Source organism: Schistocerca gregaria, chromosome 1 (genome assembly GCF_023897955.1).
Source record: "Schistocerca gregaria isolate iqSchGreg1 chromosome 1, iqSchGreg1.2, whole genome shotgun sequence".
Lineage (NCBI taxonomy): Eukaryota > Metazoa > Arthropoda > Insecta > Orthoptera > Acrididae > Schistocerca > Schistocerca gregaria.
The window spans coordinates 72,959,425-72,974,529 of record NC_064920.1 but is presented as its reverse complement, the minus strand read 5'-3'; the positions used below and the strand labels follow the sequence as shown (position 1 = coordinate 72,974,529).

Genomic DNA, 15,105 nt, shown 5'->3' with positions numbered 1-15,105 from the left:
ATGATGATGTAAATAAAATAGAAAGAAACTTCCACATGGGAAAAATATATTGAAAACAAAGATTCCAAGACTTACCAAGCGGGAAAGCGTCGGTAGATAGGCACAATAAGTAAAACACACAAACACACACACAGAATTTCTAGCTTTCGCAACTGACGGTTGCTTCTTCAGGAAAGTGGGAGGGAGAGGGAAAGACGAAAGGATGTGGGTTTTAAGGGAGAGGGTAAGGAGTCATTCCAATCCCGGGAGTGGAAAGACTTCCCTTAGGGGGAAAAAAGGATAGGTGTACACTCATGCGCGCGCGCACACACACACACACACACACACACACACACACACACACACACACAGACAGACATTTGTAAAGGCAAAGAGCTCGGGCAGAGATCTCTGTCGAGGCGGAAGTACAGAGGCAAAGAAGTTGTTGAAAGACAGGTGAGGTATGAGCGGCAGCAACTTGAAATTAGCGGAGGTTGAGGCCTGGCGGATATCGAGAAGAGAGGATATACTGAAGGGCGAGTTCCCATCTCCGGAGTTTGGAAAGGATCTGGACTCACAGTGAAGAACAACTCCTGAATTTCCTCTCCAACCTCAACTCCTTTGGTTCCATCAGATTCACCTGGTCCTACTCCAAATCCCATGCCACTTTCCTGTCTTTCAACAACTTCCTTGCCTCTGTACTTCCACCTCGACTGACATCTCTGCCCGAACTCTTTGCCTTTACAAATGTCTGCTTGTGTCTGTGTATGTGCGGATGGATATGTGTGTGTGTGTGTGTGTGTGTGTGTGTGTGCGTGTGTGCGTGTGTGCGTGTGTGCGCGTGTGCGTGTGCGCGCGCTCGCGCAAGTATACACCTATCCTTTTTTCCCCCTAAGGGAAGTCTTTCCGCTCCCGGGATTGGAATGACTCCTTACCCTCTCCCTTAAAACCCACATCCTTTCATCTTTCCCTCTCGTTCCCTCTTTCCTGAAGAAGCAAATGTCAGTTGCGAAAGCTAGAAATTCTGTGTGTGTGTGTTTTACTTATTGTGCTTATCTACCAGCACTTTCCCGCTTGGTAAGTCTTGGAATCTTTGTTTTCAATATATTTTTCCCATGTGGAAGTTTCTTTCTATTTTATTTACATCATCATTAATTTGAACCCAACAATTACGTTTGTTATTGTCTCTGTTGCATTTCAAAATCTTCTCTATCATCTTACTTTCTCTTTTTGTTTGTACAAGTAGTTTCACTTTGTATTCATCTTCCCTTTTTCCGTAATCTACCATACATTTTATCCTGCCTAATTATACTCAATAATACGTAATTTACTTCCAAACCATAACCTAAAAATTTTTAACGCTTTTAACATAACCGCTGCTATAAAATCCACTGTTCCAAGTTTATAAACATTTCGTGTAAACTCGTGAATACTATTTCACAGCTTCAGTTCCTTTCACCCATTAAACAACCATCTCAGCTATTTCCAACAACTTTCGTTTTATTTCCATTCCCGTTTTTCCCACATAACCGATCATTTTTTAGCAGCTTCCCACAGGTTTAAACGTTATTATTTCTTCATCAAACAATTGTTAGCCCCATTTTCATAACCTGCCAGTACATAACCAGTCCTTTGAATACATTTACACGCATTTTTTTCGAGAAAATTTTTTTTCGAAACTTTTTTTGAAATTTTTCTGAATTTCCCCACCCTTTAACGTGTTTTGGAGACAACACAACTACCTAACCTTTGCACCCATTGTTGTTCACCAACCTAAGTTCAGCACAGGATCAACATAGCTCATCTCCAACCAACACTTTTTCGACTTTTTTCACACCTTTATCTCTCCCTATATAAATTTCTATTTATTTTCGCTTTAACCTCATATTACCCTTTCCACCTTCTAATACCATGTCAACCTCACAACATCCCTACAACGACCCCATTAAATTTTATTTACATTCCCTCCGCAAACATGCCTTCATCCTAGCCAGATTACGCTCCCATATTTTATTTACTCAGGCTTGTCTGACATTTGGCATTACTCCCAAAGGCCTCACACTTAAAGTTCCCATCTCTGGCTGCAATCCTTCTTTCCATCAGTCCTTATACCAGTTCCAAACAGCACAATCCATAGCCCTCACCCGCCTAATCCTTCACCTATACATCGACTCGGCCAATGAACACACCCGTCAACTCCTATCCCAAATCAAAGTCCTCAATCTTTCCTCTCCCACATCCACACCGGCTGTTCATAGCATCCTCCTACAGGCCAACCGCAAATTAGAACAGCATGCCACCCTCCACCTCAAAAAACTATCCAATCTCCTGGTTTCCCACCTCCGGAAAGGCAACTCACTCACCCTCCACAACCTTTCCAACAAACCTCAACCTCCTCTCATTGCACACAGACCCAGTCTCTCCCATCTACTCAATCTCACACTTCCAGCTCCACTCCCCCCCAACACCTCAAAATTCTAGTCAACACAATCTGGAACCACAACACCCCAATTCAGTAGTTAACCTTTCCTCCAAACCTCTCTCCCAATCCGAAACCTCTGTCCTATCCAAAGGCCTCACCTTCAGCCCCACTCCCAGGTACAACCAAACTGCCCTTGCCAAAGATTTACTGTCCTACACTTGTAGTTTCTGCTGGAAATATCACTTTGCCATGAAGGAAAATAATCCTGATCCCACTTCTAATGATCCAACTCCCCAAGACACTATCCAACTTGAACCCTGCCTGGAACAGTTCCGTCCTCCATCACAGCGGGACCCACCTCCCCTTCCTCAAAATCACCCTCTCCAAACCTTCCAGGAATTTCTCACTTCCAGCCTTGCCTCTCAATCTTAATCCTACTCCCAACATCACCACAGCCGAAGCCCAGGCTATCCGTGATCTGAAAGCTGACCGATCCATCATCATTCTTCCGGCTGACAAGGGTTCCACGACCGTGGTACTTGATCGTCAGGCATATGTGGCTGAGGGACTGTGTCAGCTTTCAGACGACTCTACATACAAAGGTTGCCAAGGTAATCCCATTCCTGATGTCCAGGCGGAGCGCCAAGGAATCCTTAGAACCTTAGGCCCCCTACAAAACCTTTCACCTGACTCCATCAAACTCCTGACCCCACCGACACCTCGCACTCCTACCTTCTACCTACTTCCTAAAATTCACAAACCCAAACATCCTGGCCACCCCATTGTAGCTGGTTACCAAGCCCCCACAGAATGTATCTCTGCCTATGTAGATCAATACCTTCAACCCATTACATGCAGTCTCCCATCCTTCATCAAAGACACCAACCACTTTCTCGAACGCCTGGAATCCTTACCCAGTCTGTTACCCCCGGAAACCATCCTTGTAACCATTGATGCCACTTCCCTATACACAAATATCCCACACGTCCAGGGCCTCACTGCAATGGAGCACTTCCTTTCACGCCGATCACCTGCCACCCTACCTAAAACCTCTTTCCTCGTCACCTTAGCCAGCTTCATCCTGACCCACAACTTCTTCACTTTTGAAGGCCAGACATACCAACAATTAAAGGGAACAGCCATGGGTACCAGGATGGCCCCCTTGTATGCCAACCTATTTATGGGTCGCTTAGAGGAAGCCTTCTTGGTTACCCAAGCCTGCCAACACAAAGTTTGGTACAGATTTATTGACGACATCTTCATGATCTGGACTCACAGTGAAGAACAACTCCTGAATTTCCTCATATCCATCCGCACATACACAGACACAAGCAGACGTATTTAAAGGCCTTTAAATATGTCTGCTTGTGTCTGTGTATGTGCAGATGGATATGTGTGTGTGTGCGAGTGTACACCTGTCCTTTTTTCCCCCTAAGGGAAGTCTTTCCGCTCCCGGGATTGGAATGACTCCTTACCCTCTCCCTTAAAACCCACATCCTTTCGTCTTTCCCTCTCCTTCCCTCTTTCCTGAAGAAGCAACCATCGGTTGCAAAAGCTAGTAATTCTGTGTGTGTGTTTGTGTGTTTTGTTCATTGTGCCTGTCTGCTGGCGCTTTCCTGTTTGGTAAGTCTTGGAATCTTTGTTTTTAATATTCCTGTCACCACCCCGGTGGATGAGAGGATGAGGAAGACAACACAACACGATGATGAGGACGAGGACAACACAACACCCAGTCCCTGAGGGGAGAAAAATCCCCATCCCAGCCGGGAATCGAACATGGGCCCCTTTGCGCAGCGTTCCGTCGTGCTGACCACTCAGCTATCAGGGTGGACTTCACTGATATATTTATGCTGGAATTAATTCATGTGTTATCGAAATATATACCGCTATTCAGTATTTGTCCATCTGTAAAGTCAGTTCAATTCTATTACATTTGTATACAGCAAACAGCAGTTTAAGCATGGTAGATGTTCATAAAATGCAATGTATGTAAGAAGGTTGGCAGCATGTTGAAATTTGGTGCCAGCTTACCACTTCCTTCCCTAGATTTGTCCTAGTGCTCAGCTGAGGTGTTGACACTGGTCCCCCACACACTTCTCTGAAATGATCAAATTAAATCTATATGTGACCTCAACTACCAAATGTTTCATCAGGAAGTTTAAGACACACCCTATATTAAGCTATTGCACAATATAAAAATGTTCACCTTAGCAGACAAAGCTTAATCCACAAATGTTAGAGGATCCTGTATTTTTAAAAGGTTGAATTTTGAAAAAGCCTGATCTTAGAATTAGGTAAATATTGTACATAATTCCAATGTGAAATGATAGCAACAATTTTTCAGTTTGTTTTATTCTAGGCAGTTCATCAAACTTACAGTACAAGTATCAGCATCATTATGTATCACATCATTTATAATATTTACAAAGACAACAATCCAGCTATCCAACTTTTGTCTTCTAGGTTGACATCTGCTATAAAGCATTTTGTTCCCATTCCTGGCTTCACCAAACTGCTAACTTGGATATTGTTGTTTAAAATTTGTAAAATACCAGCTAACTTTCTTCTCTATTTACCTGCAAGCAATGCCAGATCGAACTTCATTGTTGGGTATTTTTCACAGTAGTTGCTGTTTCCTTCACACTGTCACTGTGATTGTTATTCTTGTTAATTGATTTTTTTCGTTTGGTTCAAGGAGGTCACTGCACTTTGTCACTCAGAATTGATTTCTATTGGATTTTCTTTTATAAACTGGTTTGTTTTTCTATCCATGTGCTGTTAACTATATTATAGAAACAGTTACAGTGTCTTCAAAAGTTTTACGAAGCAGGTTATACATGCAGATTTTCCCTCAATTCAGTAGAATCATTTAAAAAATAAAAAGAAAATTCAGTTATATTCCCAGAGACTTTTAGTTTCCATTAACCTCTTTTTTATATCAGTATTTTCAGTATTTCTCAGAATATGCAGTTAAAAAGTAAAAATGAATAGCTTTCTTGAGATGATCTCATTAAACACTTAGTGACAGTTCTGTTTCTTATTTTTTGCAAATTTTAAACACAGCAGGATTCCAATGCTGTTGTTAATAGCAAGTGAAGTAAATTTAACAACTTGCTGAATAGTTGAATCACTGAGTTGTCAATATACTACTATTTATACTCCACCAACAACTTTCTTTTACCACAGTACTTGTGTTAATCTGTGTGTTTGTGGTTTATATATACTAACATATTAGTAATTCAATGATATACTTCAGGAGGGTAGAAGAAGTAATTTTAATGATTCTTTGTGATAAATATGACTGCAGATTATTATGATATGATTTTGAGTATGGCTGTTATACCTAATCCATTGAAGCTCTTTTGTGATATGCATATTTTAGGTGTCATTATTTTCTTTATTGTGAAATTAGTAACTTATGTATTTTCCTTTGTGTTACTATATAGGTGGAGATTTGGGCAAAAGCTGTTGATTCTGGTTACAACACTCAGCCAGAATCATTTGAGAATATCTGGAATCTCCGTGGTGTTCTAAGCAATGCCTACCATAGAGTGAAAGTAAACATTAAGTCTTGAAATTATTAAATGTGACTGAAAATATGTTCCTAGTAATTTAAATAATGGTGCTATTTTATTTTTTCATATCAATCTGTTATTCACTAATAATGCAGCAATTTTATTTATAATGTAACTGTATAAATGCTGTAAAATGCAGCAAAGATCGTTCAAACTAGATCTGTATCATAATAAATAAGTTACCATTGAGATATGCATGGATCAGAATTAATAATAGATCGTTCCCCAAGAAAATTGACCATTTCATAAGAAACACAGTTAGATAATGTTAATATCTGGCATAGAAATGCATATGTCATTATAAGAGTACCTTACCCATTTCATTTCGCCTTTCTTAATGTTGACAGTTGTTTACTCTTTTATCCTATTATTGTTTGCCTTAGAGACAGGAGAAGATGAAGGGCTGGGTGGTGAAAGTTCAGTAAGGGGATAAGTGAAGATGGCTTTTTGAAAAGTAATCTGGGTATGGGGATGGAGACCAATTTTTTTTAGTTTAAATTTGAGGTTAGGCCTGTACAGTACAAGAAAAGTGTGATATTTACACGTAAATGTAACTGCTTACTTATGTTAAGATTCAGATGAGTACAGTTGTAATTTTTATTATTGGTTGCAAATATGTGTGATGTCCATTTGGCATACAGTGGAGCAGTCTGCAGCCCAAGGGCGTTACCTGAGTGAAGCATCGAGCAGGTAACTAACCACAGCTGCTAACTGCTGTACATCATGCAAAAGAGGACCTTGGGAGAATGGCAAAGTAGTAGGACTTGGAAGGCAGCTTACTTTTGTTAAAATGAATATAAAAAGTTATTGTCAAAAAAACATTGGTTAGATATGAGCTTCTGTTGAGAATACAAATTTTTTACTGTACCATAGCCTTTTTCAAAAATAAAATGTGCTCTTATATGAAAAAGTGTTTATGTTTCATAATCATATACAATACACATAAAAAAGGGTAGTTTTTATTATTGTAACTTGACTTGAAGAGGTATTGTGGAATGTTCAGCTTTCAGAATTTATGTTGGATGACAATGATGATATTGCCCTGGGCACAAAATATAACAAGAAGTCATGAAGGTGTTAACTCGGGAGGAAATGGTTGATCTCATAATTTAAAACTGAATAAAAGAAAAATTGAAGGAAGGCAAGTCTTACACTATTTAGTAAAAATCACAAGACTTCTGACATGTTTTATCTTCTTATTACCCTTATTTATAAATTGAAATTTTCAGAAATTCCCTTTATCACTTACTGAGGCCATGTGAGGATTACATTTTAATTTCAGTTCTTCACATATCATGTTTTCTCATATTTTCCATCCATTATTTCTTCATCTTTTCATTGTGTTCTGTTTCCTCTCTTCAGTCCACTTTAAACATGTATGATTTTCATTCTTGTCTTGATTAGACACCTGTCCATCTGCAACACTTTCATTCCACGATCTACATGTACAATTACATGCATACTCTGCAAGCCACTGCACAGTGCATGGCAGAGGGTACCCTATTCCATTACTACTAATTTCCTTCTCTGTTCCACTTGCAAATCAACTGAGGGAGAAACGACTGTCTAAGTGCCTCTGTATGAGCCCTGATCTCTCTTACCTTATTTTCATAGTCCTTACACAAAATGTATGTTGGTGGCAGTAGAATAGTTTCGAAGTCAGCCTCAAGTGCCAGTTCTCTAAATTTCCTCAATAATGCTCCTCAAAAAGAATGTCACATTCCCTTTGAGTTCCGAAAGCATCTTCATAACACTTGAATGTCGTTTGAACCTACTGGTAAGTAATGAAGTTGCCCACCTCCAAATTGCTTTGATGTCTTCCTTTGATCCGGCCTGATATGGATCCCAAACACTCAAAAAGTACTCAGCAATACGTCACACTAGTGTCCTATATGTGGTCTCCTTTACAGATGAACCACACTTTCCTAAAATCTGCCCAAATAAATCAAAGTTGACCATTTACCTTTCCTACAACAGTCCTTACATGCTCATTCCATTTGATATTTCTTTGCAACGTTACATCTAGATACTTAAATCAAAGTGACTGTGTCAAGCGGCACACTACTAATACTATATTGAACATTATGGGTTTGTTTTTGCTACTCATCTGCATCAACTTAAATTTTTTTAATGTAATGTACCATTTAACACACCAACCAGAAATTTTGTCTGTATCCTTTTGTTTCCTCCTATGGTCACTCAATGATGACACTCCCATACACCAGAGCATTCATGTACATAGAAAATAACAGTGGTCTTATCACACATTTCTGGGGCACTGCTGATGATACTCTTGCCGCCAAGGAACATGTGCTATTGAGGACAATGTACTGGGTTCTATTACTTAAGAAGTCTTTGAGCCACTTGTATACCTGGGAACCTATTCTGTGTGCTTGTACCTTCATTAACAGTCGGAGTGTGGCACCATTTGAAAGGCTTTCAGAAATATAGGAATATGAAATCCGCCTGTTGCCATTCATCCATGGTGTGCAGGATCTCATGTGAAAAAGGGACAACCTGAATTTTGGATGAGCGATGCTTTCTAAAACTACTGATTTGTGGACAGAAGTTTGTCCCTCTCAGGGAAATTTATTATATTTGAACTGAGAATATGTTCAAGGATTTTGCAGCAAACTGATGTTAAAGATATTGATTTGTGATTTTGTAGGTCCATTCCTTCACCTGCTTATATACAATATTCACCTGCACTTTTTTTGTCACTTGGGATTCCATTACGGCCTGGAGACTTACTTTGCTTTCAACTCTTTCAATTGTATCTCTAAATCAGTGATGCTTATTATGATGTTCTCTATCAGGAGTCTGTATGATGTTTGTATGATTCTCCTGCATGGATGATTTCTTAAATGCGAAATTTAAAACTTTAGCTTTACTTTTGTTATCTCTTACTGCCACACAAGAACGGTTGACAGACACATGAATTTCTATTAATTTTTGCCTGTCATCACCGGCACATTCTCTTGTGCACCAAGAGTGAAACACCCTTCCTTCCTCAGTATTTTTCGCATTTTGTCATTAAACCATAGTAGGTTTTTTTTCTATCCTTAATTGGCTTATTCAGTAATGGTAGGTTTTTTCTGTTTTTAATCAACTTACTCGGTATGTACTTCTCGAGAGTATGATCTACAATCCATTTAGATTCTGTCCATAATTCCTGTATGTCTACGCACTCGAAATAAATTATGTCATTTCACTGTCTAAGTGTGATTCTAACAACTCTCTATCCATTCTTTCTCACAGAAATGATTGATTTATTAACTATGCTGAAATCGTGGTCACAAACCCCTGTATCTATCTATACTGACACCACCAATTAGGTCAGGCCTGTTTGTAGATGCAAGGTCTAAAATATTTCCAAGTTGTGTGGGCTGTTGAAATAGCTGTTCAAACAGTATTTGGAAAACATGTTCAAAAGAACTTCGCAGGACTGACTGTATGTACCCCCTATAATGAATCCATAGACATCCCACTCTACACTTAGTAGGTTAAAGTTGCCTCCAACTAATACTGCATGATCTATGTATTTCCACACTACTGATCCTTCCTCTCTTCTTATTTTGTTCCTTTGTATCCTCATTTTGGTCCCTTAAATCTGGTTTGTAGTTAACTTCTTTTGCCAAATGCATTTGAAGATCTGTTTAGTTAATATTTGTCATCCTTTCTATACTAACCACCAAAACATTTTTCCTCTTTCTTATGGTTTCTGTTATATTTTCTGTATTTTATTATATTTCAATATGACTTCTCAGTTTCCTGGAAAGTACAGTTTTTAGTGGCCCCAGTATTTCCCATACAATTCTTCTTTGCAGCACCTTTAGTTTTTCAAAATTATCACTCAGTACTAGGATTTGGCTTTCATGTGGTCATTCTGGTTTAACCACTGTATTGTATTACTTTATTTTAAGGTTGTTAGATAAGCAGTTTTTGTTGTAAACATTTGTTGTTATAATGTGGGCTTTTTCCATTACAAGTATTCTTTCTTTTATGACTGATTTACATTTGTTCTAAATATTCACTATTTTCTCACTTTTACTATTAAAACAAAATGTTGTCTTTAGTCCGAAGAATGGTTTAATGCAGCTTACCACCATAATCTGTGCTATAAAAGACTCCTGATATTTTTGCAACTACTGAATTTTTACCTCCCGTGCTTTTCTCCGTGGCTCTCCATGGATCGGATGCCAATTGGATCCTCCCCACCACCACCAGCTTTTCTAAGCTGCACAGATGGTAGCTATCATTACAGCACATCTTTTGCTCCAGATAGCCGTACTGTAGATGCAACCGCAACGGAGGGGTATCTGTTGAGAGGCCAGACAAACGTGTGGTTCCTGAAGAGGGGCAGCAGCCTTTTCAGTAGTTGAAAGGGCAACAGTCTGGATGATTGACTGATCTGGCCTTGCAACATTAACCAAAACGGCCTTGCTGTGCTGGTACTGCGAACGGCTGAAAGCAAGGGGAAACTACAATCGTAATTTTTCCCAAGGGCATGCAGCTTTACTGTATGGTTAAATGATGATTGCTTCCTCTTGGGTAAAATATTCCGGAGGTAAAATAGTCCCCCATTCGGATCTCCGGGAGGGGACTACTCAAGAGGACGTTGTTATCAGGAGAAAGAAAACTGGCGTTCTACGGATCAGAGCGTGGAATGTCAGATCCCTTAATCGGGCAGGTAGGTTAGAAAATTTTAAAAGGGAAATGGATAGGTTAAAGGTAGATATAGTGGGAATTAGTGAAGTTTGGTGGCAGGAGGAACAAGACTTCTGGTCAGGTGAATAAAGGGTTATAAATACAAAATAAAATAGGGGTAATGCAGGAATAGGTTTAATAATGAATAGGAAAATAGGAATGCAGGTAAGCTACTACAAACAGCATAGTGAACATATTATAGTGGCCAAAATAGACACGAAGCCCATGCCTACGACAGTAGTACAAGTTTATATGCCAACTAGCTCTGCAGATGATGAAGAAATTGAAGAAATGTAAGATGAGATAAAAGAAATTATTCAGGTAGTGAAGGGAGACGAAAATTTAATAGTCATGGGTGACTAGGACGGTAGGAAAAGGGAGAGAAGGAAATATAGTAGGTGAATATGGAATGGGGCTAAGAAATGAAAGAGGAAGCCATCAGGTAGAATTTTGCACAGGGCATAACTTAATAATAGCTAACACTTGGTTCAAGAATCATAAAAGAAGGTTGTATACATGAAAGAATCCTGGAGATACTAAAAGCTATCAGATAGATTGTATAATGGTAAGACAGAGATTTAGGAACCAGGTTTTAAATTGTAAGACATTTTCAGGGGCAGATGTGGACTCTGACCACAATCTATTGGTTATGACCTGTAGATTAAAACTGAAGAAACTGCAAAAAGGTGGGAATTTAAGGAGTTGGGAGCTGGATAAACTGACTAAACCAGAGGTTGTACAGAGTTTCAGGTAGAGCATAAGGGAGCAATTGACAGGAATGGGGGAACGAAATACAGTAGAAGAAGAATGCGTAGCTTTGAGGGATGAAGTAGTGAAGGCAGCAGAGGATCAAGTAGGTAAAAAGACGAGGGCTAGTAGAAATCCTTGGGTAACAGAAGAAATATTGAATTTAATTGATGTTAGGAGAAAATATAAAACTACAGTAAATGAAGCAGGCAAAAAGGAATACAAACGTCTCAAAAATGAGATCAACAGGAAGTGCAAAACGGCTAAGCAGGCATGGCTAGAGGACAAATGTAAGGATGTAGAGGCTTATCTCACTAGGGTTAAGATAGATACTGCCTACAGGAAAATTAAAGAGACCTTCAGAGAAAAGAAAACCACTTGTATGAATATCAAAAGCTCAGATGGAAACCCAGTTTTAAGCAAAGTAGGGAAAGCAGAAAGGTGGAAGGAGTATATAGACGGTCTATACAAGGGCGATGTACTTGACGGCAATATTATGGAAATGGAAGAGGATGTAGATGATAATGAAATGGGAGATATGATACTGCATTAAGAGATTGACAAAGCATTGAAAGACCTGAGTCAAAACAAGGCCCCCAGAGTAGAGCTACTGACAGCCTTGGAAGAGCCAGTCCTGACAAAACTCTACCATCTGGTGAGCAAGATGTATGAGACAGGCGAAATACCCTCAAACTTCAAGAAGAATATAATAATTCCAAGCCCAAAGAAAGCAGGTGTTGACAGATGTGAAAATTATCGAACTATCAGTTTAATAACCCACAGCTGCAAAATACTAACGCAAATTATTTACAGACGAATGGAAAGACTGGTAGAGCCTACCTCGGGGAAGATCAGTTTGAATTCCGTAGAAATGTTGAAACACATGAGGCAATACTGACCTTACGACCTATCTTAGAAGAAAGATTAAGGAAAGGCAAACCTACATTTCTAGCATTTGTAGACTTTGAGAAATCTTTTGACAATGTTGACTGGAATACTCTCTTTCAAATTCTGAAGGTGGCAGGGGTAAAATACAGGGAGCGAAAGGCTACTAACAATTTGTACAGAAACCAGATGGCAATTATAAGAGTAGTGAGACAGGGTTGTAGCCTCTCCCCGATGTTATTCAATCTGTATATTGAGCAAGCAGTAAAGGAAACAAAAGAAAAATTCGGAGTACATATTAAAATCCAGGGAGAAGAAATAAAAACTTTGAGGTTCGCCGATGACATTGTAATTCTGCCAGAGACAGCAAAGGACTTGGAAGAGTAGCTGAACAGAATGGACGGTGTCCTGAAAGGAGGATATAAGATGAACATCAACAAAAGCAAAACGAGGATCATGGAATGTAGTCAAATTAAATCGGGTGATGCTGAGGGAATTAGATTAGGAAATGAGACACTTAAAGTAGTAAAGGTGTTTTGCTATTTGGGGAGCAAAATAACTCATGAGGGTCGAAGTAGAGAGGATATAAAATGTAGACTGGCAATGGCAAGGAAAGTGTTTCTGAAGAAGAAAAATTTGTTAACATCGAGTATAGATTTATGTGTCAGGAAGTCGTTTCTGAAAGTACTTGTATGGAGTGTAGCCATGTATGGAAGTGAAACATAGACAAAAAATAGTTTGGACAAGAAGAGAATAGAAGCTTTCGAAATGTGGTGCTACGGAAGAATGTTGAAGATTAGGTGGGTAGATCACGTAACTAATGAGGATGTATTGAATAGGGTTGGGGAGAAGAGAAGTTTGTGGCACAACTTGACTAGAAGAAGGGATCAGTTGGTAGAACATGTCCTGAGGCATCAAGGGATCACAAATTTAGCATTGGAGGGCAGAGAGGAGGGTAAAAATCATAGAGGGAGACCAAGAGATGAATACACTAAGCAGTTTCAGAAGTATGTAGGTTGCAGTAGGTACTGGGAGATGAAGGAGCTTGCACAGGATAGATTAGCATGGAGAGCTGCATCAAACCAGTCTCAGGACTGAAGACCACAACAACAACAACAACAACAACAACAACAACAGTTTGTTATTCTCAACCCAAACTTTCCATACATTGAGATTTTACTAATACATAGTGTATTTTTTGTGCAAGTATACACTTTTTAAAATGGAGTAATGCGTATTATCATTAACAGACAAAAATTAGGGTAAATTAGAATCTCATGTTTGTCGCAGGATTATAGTGTGATTCATTTATGAGATATTTTATTTTGAAAAGTTCCCACACTGATATTTGTGCTATTCAACCTGCATAGTTGCTAGGTACGATGTTATGTTTGCTTACAGTGTGATTATGTGTTCCTCAAGTCCATTGCTAGTTGCTAGTCAGTTAGTGTGTGACACTCCAAGCAGTGGGTTGTGAGTTGATTATGGGATTTACCAGTGCAGAAAAATCTGGCATGCTCACGGTGTATGGAAAGTGTAGGAAGAATGCATTTCTTTCCTGTATGATGAATGTGGCAGGGTATTACAACAGAAGTCAACTGTCTCGGAGGTTGTTTACTGACCTTGTCAAACAATTTAGTGAAAGTGGTAACATAAGTCCTCGACAATGTATCAGAAGGAAACAAGTGGTGAAAGAGGAGGCAGAAATTAATGTTCTTGCTGCTGTTGCATTTGATCCGCATGTTAGCTCCCTTACAATTGCATAAGGAAGTGGTACGAGTTAGGCAAGCATCCTATGCATTCTCGATCAATGTAGGTTCCATCCCTATCACATCTCTCCCCATCAAGAGCTACACGGAAATTATTATGAGAATTGTGTTAACTTCTGTACAGGGGCGTTAGATGAGGCTACTCCAGATATGTCAGGTAGCTTGTTTAGTACTGAATGCACGTTTACTAATAACGGCCATGGAAACTGCGGAAACATGTGCTATTGGTCTGTTAACAATCCCCATTGGCTTCGTCAGATGCAACATCAGTATCCGTGGAGTGTAAACGTCTGGTGTAGGATAGTGAACCATGAGCTCATAGGCCCATTTTTCATAGACGGCCTGCTAATGGACCATCTTACATGGATGCTAGATGATGTTACTCTGCAGACTAGGAGGAATCTGTGGTACCAATGTGATGGCTGTCCAGCCCACAGTGCATGAAGTACTACGGCATGTGTTCGTGAGTTGTTTCCAAATAACTGGATTGGTTGCAGACAACCTGTACCTTTGGCGGCCCGTTCCCGGGATTTGACGCCTGTACACTGCCAACTATACCTGATGATATGCAATGATGTATTACTGCAACCTGCTCAGACATCTCTGCAGCAGTCATTCCGAACAAGACCGGAAGCATGTATTGACACTGCCTATGGTTATTTTGAACACAACCTTTGATGGTCAGTTGTCTTCTTACTGGTCAGAATCCACATAACTAGTGCATGCACTTAATATCTCGTAAATAACTTGCACTAGCATCCTGCAACAAACACCACTGACATTCTAACTTAACACATTTTTAGTTTTTTAATGCCAACAAACATTGTTTCATTTAAAAAAGTGTGTGTGTGTGTGTGTGTGTGTAAAAAAAATATTCGCTCTAAGTATTATTACAATCTATTGATTGGTTGACAATAAAAACCCCTGACTACCAATCCATTGTGTGAAAAAGGCACACCAATAGCACTTTCCCATTTCTGCAATATCTGTGGTGCAGTATTTAGATGATTCACCCTACATA

The 15,105-nt window shown here is 39.4% G+C and overlaps 1 protein-coding gene across 1 annotated transcript in view; it reads left to right on the top strand.

Moving 5' to 3' along the window:
• LOC126333456 (sulfite oxidase-like) overlaps positions 1 to 6,165 on the top strand; it is a 116,490-nt gene extending 110,325 nt beyond the window's left edge. The window contains exon 10 of the mRNA XM_049996740.1: positions 5,848 to 6,165. Within this exon, the coding sequence (XP_049852697.1) occupies positions 5,848 to 5,976 (129 nt within the window). The 3' untranslated portion in view covers positions 5,977 to 6,165. The remainder of the gene's footprint in view (positions 1 to 5,847) is intronic.
• Positions 6,166 to 15,105: the final 8,940 nt, after the last annotated feature.